The 7,924-nt window shown below is 39.8% G+C and overlaps 1 protein-coding gene across 2 annotated transcripts; it reads right to left on the reverse strand.

The window, feature by feature from the left end:
• Positions 1 to 291: 291 nt before the first annotated feature.
• Positions 292 to 7,478, reverse strand: rwdd3 (RWD domain containing 3). Of its 2 annotated transcripts, none has more exons than XM_014190230.2 (4): positions 7,291 to 7,478; positions 5,001 to 5,464; positions 1,480 to 1,592; positions 292 to 1,296 (listed from the first exon to the last, which is right to left on the reverse strand). In XM_014190230.2, exons 1-4 carry the CDS (start codon positions 7,373 to 7,375, stop codon positions 1,185 to 1,187), a joined length of 774 nt encoding a protein of 257 aa, XP_014045705.1. In that variant the 5' UTR covers positions 7,376 to 7,478; the 3' UTR covers positions 292 to 1,184. The 2 variants fall into 2 exon arrangements, with proteins under 2 accessions (XP_014045705.1, XP_014045703.1); XM_014190228.2 differs by having other exon boundaries at positions 293 to 1,296; positions 5,001 to 5,467.
• Positions 7,479 to 7,924: the final 446 nt, after the last annotated feature.

Consider the following 7,924-nt stretch of genomic DNA (forward strand, 5'->3'; position numbering starts at 1 on the left):
GTTGGCTCCAAACTTCTTCCATTTAAGAATGATGGCGGCCACTGTGTTCTTGGGGACCTTCAATGCTGCAAACATTTTTGGCACCCTTCCCCAGATCTGTGCCTCGACACAATCCTGTCTCTGAGCTCTACGGACAATTCCTTTAACCTCATGGCTTGGTTTGTGCTCTGACATGCACTGTCAACTGTGGGACCTTATATAGACAGATGTGTGCCTTTCCAAATCATGACCAATCAATTAAATTTACCTCAGCTGGAGTCCAATCAAGTTGTAGAAACATCTCAAGAATGATCAATGGAAACAGGATGCACCTGAGCTCAATTTTGAGTCTCATAGCAAATGGTCTGAATACTTATGTAAATAAGGTATTGTCATTATGGGGTATTCTGTGTAGAAATTGTATTTTTAATCAATTTTAGAATAAGCCTGTAACGTAACAAAATTGTGGAAAAAGTCAAGGGGTCTGAATACTTTCCGAATGCACTGTATGTAAGCTCGCGAGATCAGGGTGGCTCACGAGGCTAAAACTGTATGGCTGTTATTAATTTCAGACGCTAGGCACCGGAACGATACGCATCTGTATACAACATCCTAGACGCAGTTCGAAGCTAAGTCATATGATGCAACTTTCATGTAACAGAGTTTTGTGCACCACTTTATATAAGTTTTTCTATATGACCTTAACCTTCATGCATTTCATCTGATGAAGAGGTACAAGAGGGAGGAACAAATCTGTCAGGAGTAGAAAGCAAGGCACAACTTTTCAACTAGGAAATAGCCTAAGTGGATACCTGAGCTGGCAAGGTGAAAAACCTGTCGATGTGTGGTGAGCAAAGCACTTCACAGTAATTTGCTCCAGGGGTGCCGTGCTACTATGGCTGACCCTGTATAACAACACATTTCAAAGCACCTATCCAGTATGTGACAATAAAAAATAAAAAAGATTTGAATAAACTATCAACTTTACAAATCTTTGATTCAAATGGTAGACTTTGCTGCCATCATGTGGATGGTAGAAAAACCTTTTGAATACCTTTTACATTTTCAATGCACAGATGTAACCCATAATTGAATGTTAATCAGATATTTAGATTAGTCCTTCCGTTGACTGTCATATGGAAAGTATAAAGTTCACATAAGCTGCACCTGTCTGGAAAAGCATGACTTGACAAAAGCCATGATGGCTACGGCAATGTGGGCACAAACTCTTGGTACAGAGTCAATAGTCCAACTTGCTCAAACTCCCTTTTTAGCTCCTCGAGGGACAAAAACGCTTTGATTTCAAAAGATGAGATCCTGTGAATGAGAGAAAGAAACACATTGAGGGATGAGAGTGAGGAGCAGTAAGTGAAATCAAGGACTGATTACAGTGAGTTCTTGAACACATTGCCTGAGACCTTTACAATGCCCAAATGTACAATTGCAAAATGCCCACGTTATGACACAAATTCATATAGAAAAGCTGAGGAAATCCTTAACCGTTTGAGGTCTGAGACTTGGGTTTCGCAAAGAACTCTCATCATCTTCTCTTTGCATCTCTTTCCTGATGAATCCACATCTACTTTCACAGTTCTCTGGAGATGGATGTATTCCTACAGAGGGAAAACAAACAGCAAACAGGCGTGGATTTGGCTTGTAAATATAATGACCTGTGAAACCAGCAGTTAATTAATACTGTTCAAGTACACGTTTCGCATGGGTAGTAGTTATTCCTGGTTGGCAAATGATGGAGGAGGCAGGGTAATAATGATCAATAAATGTATTGTATGATGTTGCAATAATTAAGGTGCCAAGTCAACATGTCCCAACACTGTTTGTCTGAATTATATTTTCCAACTTTCATATTCAGTACAACATATGCAGTTAATTACTGAACAAAGGAAAAGTGGAAAACAACACAGACATTTTGTGGACTGACATACTGTGCTTTTTCAATCATTAATTTAGGTTCAGATTAAATATGAACACCACATCTTTAAAAGAGTGGATCAGGCCTAAAACATAACATACATTTGGAGGGGAGTGAATTTGGACAGTGAAGCTACCATTTTTTTTTATTTGTCTCAATAATCCAGCATTTTAGATTTGAGATAAGATGTTTTACATTAGGTGACAGTATAGAATGTCACCTATTTTGGGGTATTTTCATACATACTCTCCCCTGTGTATTTATTTGGACAGTAATGCTAAAACTTTAAATTTGAGATCAAACGTTTTATGCGAGGTGGCAGTACACAATGTTACCATCTATTTGATGGTATTTCCATACATACGTTTTACCATTTGGAAATTAAAGCACTTTATGCATCTAGTCCATCCATTTGAAGGTGTCATAAGAACTCATTTTACTCAATGTTTAGTATTTGGTCCCATATTCCTAGCAAGCAATGACTACATCAAGCTTGTGACTCTACAACTTGTTGGATGCATTTGCAGTTTGTTCTGGTTGTGTTTCGGAATATGTTGTGCCCAATAGAAATGAATGGTAAATAATATAGTGTTATTATGGAGTCACTTTTATTGTAAATAAGAATAGAATTTGTTACTGAACACTTCTACATGAATGTGGATGCTACATGATAACAAATAATCCTGAATGAGTCGTGAATAATAGGTTAGGGTTTGTGATTATGCCACCAAAACACCTCTCATCATTATCAATAACAGGGGAGGTTAGCATTTTTGGGCGGGTAAGATATTTATGCCCATCTCCCCTGTTAACTTTCATTATTCACGATTCATTCAGGATTATTCGTAAGCATGGTAGAATCCACATTAAATGTTGAAATGTTCAGAAACATATGTTCAGAAACATAAAAGAATATTCTATTCTTATTTACAATAAAAGTGATTCCAAAATGACACAATACATTATTTACCATTAATTTCTATTGGGCACAACATATTCCGAAACAACCAAAACAAACTGCAAATGCATCCAACAAGTTTGTAGAGTCAAAAGCTTGATGTAGTCATTGCATGCTAGGAATATGGGACGAAATACTAAACATTTGACTACTTTGATACACTATAACAGAATTTGTTCAAATACTCATGACTTCTTCAGATGGGGGGGGGGCTAGATACATAAAGTGCTTTCATTTCTAAATGGTAAAACAGAAATGTATGAAAATACCCTTAAATAAAGGTGACATTCTGTACTGTCGCCTCACATGAAACATTTCATCTCAAACCCAAAATGCTGAAGTATAGAACAAAATGTAACATATGGGAGTGTACATGACATCATTATATCCACCATATTGTGACATGTACACTTGAAGTCGGAAGTTTACATACACCTGAGCCAAATAAACTGAGTTTAAATGTTTCACAATTCCTGACATTTAATCCTAGCAAAAATGTCCTGTCTTAGGTCAGTTAGGATCACCACTTTACTTCAAGAATGTGAAATGTCAGAATAATAGTAGAGAAAATGATATATTTCAACTTTTATTTCTGTCATCACATTCCCAGTGGGTCAGAAGTTTACATACACTCAATTAGTATTTGGTAGCATTGCCTTTAAATTGTTTAACTTGGGTCAAACATTTTGGGTAGCCTTCCACAAGCTTCCCACAATAAGTTGGGTGAATTTTGGCCCATTCCTACTGACAGAGCTGGTGTAACTGAGTCAGGTTTGTAGGCCTCCTTGCTCGCACATGCTTTTTCAGTTCTGCCCACAAATTTTCCATAGGATTGAGGTCAGGGCTTTGTGATGGCCACTCCAATAACTTGACTTTGTTGTCCTTAAGCCATTTTGCCACAACTTTGTAAGTATGCTTGGGGTCATTGTCCACTTGGAAGGCCCATTTGCGACCAAGCTTTAACTTCTTGGCTGATGTCTTGGGATGTTGCTTCAATATATCTACATAATTTTCCTTCCTCATGACGCCATCTATTTTGTGAAGGTCACCAGTCCCTCCTGCAGCAAAGCACCCCCACAACATGATGCTGCCACCCCCATGCTTCACGGTTGGGATGATGTTCTTCGGCTTGCAAGCCTCCACCATTTTCCTCCAAACATAACTATGGTCATTATGGCCAAACAGTTCTATTTTTGTTTCATCAGACCAGAGGACATTTGTCCAAAAAAGTACAATCTTTGTCCCCATGTGCAGTTGCAAACCGTAGTCTGGCTTTTTTATGGTGGTTTTGGAGCAGTGGCTTCTTCCTTGCTGAGCAGCCTTTCAGGTTATGTCCATATAGGACTCATTTTACTGTGGATATAGATACTTTTGTACTTGCTTCCTCCAGCATCTTCACAAGGTCCTTTGCTGTTGTTCTGGGATTGATTTACACTTTTTGCACCAAAGTACGTTCATCTTTAGGAGACAGAACGTGTCTCCTTCCTGAGCGGTATGACGGCTGCGTGGTGGCATGGTGTTTATACTTGCGTACTATTGTTTGTACAGATGAACGTGGTACCTTCAGGCGTTTGGAAATTGCTCCCAAGGATGAACCAGACTTGTGGAGGTCTACAATTTTTTTCTGAGGTCTTGGCTGATTTCTTTTGATTTTCCCATGATGTCAAGCAAAGAGGCACTGAGTTTGAAGGTAGGCCTTGAAATACATCCACAGGTACACCTCCAATTGACTCAAATGATGTCAATTAGCCTATCAGAAGCTTCTAAAGCCATGACATCATTTTCTGGAATTTTCCAAGCTGTTTAAAGGCACAGTCAACTTAGTGTATGTAAACTTCTGACCCACTGGAATTGTGATACAGTGAATTATAAGTGAAATAATCTGTCTGTAAACAATTGTTGGAAAAATGACTTGTGTCATGCACAAAGTAGATGTCCTAACCGACTTGCCAAAACTATAGTTTGTTAACAAGAAATGTGTGGAGTGGTTGAAAAACAAGTTTTAATGACTCCAACCTAAGTGTATGTAAACTTCCCACTTCAACTGTACATCATATTCATTATTTATCATGAGTGTTATAGCTGATCTGAAGAGACATCATTGCATCAGTTGAAGTCTAAACTCTACACTACCTTGATACTCCTCCTTGCGCCTTGCAGAAGGACCAGTATCAACTTCCCCAAGAACAGCCTTCCGGTGAGCCCCAATTCCAAGCTCCACTTTTCAATTGTCTTTATATATTTTGTTTTGGACCTCATATGGTCTATTAGAAAAAGAGCTATCCACGTCTCCTCCTCACCACCCTCCTCTTGCACCTCCACCAGGGACTGGTCATTTAAAGTAAGTTCAGTGAAGTTCTGTTGGAGCCACAGCAGTAGTTCATGAACCATGGGCTCTGGCTCCAGTGCCGAGGCCTTTTCCAGCAGACTCTGCTTGATGTGTTGGCATTGTTTCCTGGAGAGCTGTTCAGAGCTGACACTTATTTCTGGGACACAGTGGGGGTACTCTGTTGGCAGCTGGAAGAGGAGACTCAAAAGAGTTCTCTCACTGGTGGCTGCTTCCACCTCCATCTGGATGCGGAATATAAGTCCCTTTTCTGCTGTGAAAACACTAACATGTTCAAGTAACTCATAAAACGTCACACCACATGTAAAACACTACTAGCTATACATAGCTAGCATCTAGGCTAGCCAGCTAACTAACATAACGTAAAAACTCTAGCTACAGTGTACATAATGTATTGTGGAATTGCCAACTCCAAGTACCTTAACTACACAATGATTTCATCCACGGGGTTGAGCGCAGACTAGAGTTTGGGAAATTAGCCGCCGACACGCATGCAGTCGATACCTCGAAACGTAAATTCTTAAACCCTTACAGTGCTTGTCCTTTGTTTTATAAAAAAGTATGGATTTCAGCAAACAATCAAAAACAACCACCGACTGTTTCCTTGTTGAGATTCGCACCGAGTTGCCATCGGTGATTGTATTTGAATAGCGTTTTATTTTAAAGTATAGATTTCAGCAAACAAAAAAAGGCATGCAACAGAAGACAAACATATGTACATGGTAAGGATTTAAGAATATACATTTTTGAAGGGTTCCCCAACTGGCGGCCTGCAGGGTGATTTTATTTGGCCTCTAAAAAATGTAGCAAATAAATATTAGCTTTTAATTGTTGGAAAAGTGATTTGAATTTTGGAAATCTGTTCCAAAGTATTCCCACGCTTAAGAGAGATATATGCTCAGTGGCCAGTTTATTAGGTACACCACCCCATTCACAATTTTTTTTTTGCTTCTACAGACAGTGAGTCATGTGGCCATGGCTTGCTGTATTAAGCAGGCAGACAGGGATCGCAGCACGTTAGAATGTGCAAAACGAGCATATTTGAGTGTGGTACGATTGTTGGTGCCAGGCGCGCAGGTTCCAGTATCTCAGAAACAGCCAGCCTCCTGGCCTTTTCAGGCATGACAGTGTCTAGGGTCTACAGAGAATGGTGCAACAAACTAAAAACATCCAGTCATCAGCAGTCTTGTTGGCAAAAAACAGCTCGTTGATGATTGGTCGAAAACGAATGACACACTGCTCTCCACGCCAATCAGCCCAAAAACAAGAATAAGTGGATTCAGTGGGCATGCAACCACCAATACTGGACAATTGAGGAGGGGAACCTGCCTGGTCCGACAAATCCCGGTTCGTGTTGCGTCATGCAGTCAGGATTTGGCGTAAGAATTCCTTGGCTCCATCTTGCCTGCTGTCAACGGTACAGGATGGTGGCAGTGGTGGTGTAATGTTGTGGGGAATGTTTTCCGGGCACACGTTAGATCCCTTGATACCAATTGCGCAACATATCCATGCCACAAATAATTCAGGCTGTTCTGGAGCCAAAGAAGTGTCCTACCCAGGTCTAGATGTGTGTACCTAATAAACTGGCCAATGAGTATGCGATCATATACAACATGTAAGCAAGGTTAGAAAGTGTTTTAAATCAAATAAAGTTGTTTTCGTCACATACTTCGTAAACAACATGTGTAGACTAACAGTGAAACACTTACTTAGGGACCCTTCCCAACAATGCTGAGAAACAAAATCGAGAAATAATAGAAAGGTAAAACGCGTAATAATAAATACACATTGAGTAACAATAAACTCGACTCTATATAAGTGGTACCAGTCAAGTAATATATCTGTTTCAGGTCCTTGCGGTCAATTTGTAGCCTCCAAATTATTTGTAATGATGTTCTAGGCTCGACATCTGAATCTAGTTGATGATCCCTGGCATAGCGATTCTAAGGAGTCGGAGTTTCATTTAAAAAAGTATAATCTGTGCCCAACTCCGTGGATGAAATCATCGTGGAGTTGAGTTACTAGGCAAATCATGGTGTAGAGAAACACAACTAGCTAGCTAGCTCAACAATTTACCTGATTTCTCAAGTAGCTCAAATTCGTCCTTTTCACAGTATATTGCTGATAAAACGGACATTTCATCCAATGCCAGCTCAGACATTTCAAACTACAACTGTCATTCAAAATATCTCAAAAGAAATCAGTGGTTCTTTCAATCATTTTGTAAAAATATTTACGCATTAAATGTGTGCTTGTTGTTTATGTCCGACGTACTTCAGGTCCCTATTTTTAGTTCCACCCGTATCCAGACAAAAAACTATGGTCAAAAGAGCTGATTTACTTGTAGTGTATCTAGCTAGTTCAACTTGTAATTAAAACTACACTACATGACCAAAAGTATGTGGATACCTGCTCGTCTAACATCTCATTCCAAAATCATGGGCATAAATATGGAGTTGGTCTCCCCTTTGCTGCTATAACAGCCTCGACTCTTCTGGGAAGACTTTCCACTAGAATCTGTTGGAACATTTCTGCGGGGACTTGCTTCCTTCCATTCAGCCACAAGAGCATTAGTGAGGTTTGGCACTGATATGTTGGGCAATTAGGCCTGGCTCGCAGTCTGCGTTCCAATTCATCCCAAAGGTGTTAGATGGGGTTGAGGTCAGGGCTCTGTGCAGGGCAGTCAAGTTCTTTCACACCGTTCTCGACA

The sequence above is a fragment of the Salmo salar genome, chromosome ssa03 (assembly GCF_905237065.1).
Source record: "Salmo salar chromosome ssa03, Ssal_v3.1, whole genome shotgun sequence".
In the NCBI taxonomy this organism is placed as follows: domain Eukaryota; kingdom Metazoa; phylum Chordata; class Actinopteri; order Salmoniformes; family Salmonidae; genus Salmo; species Salmo salar.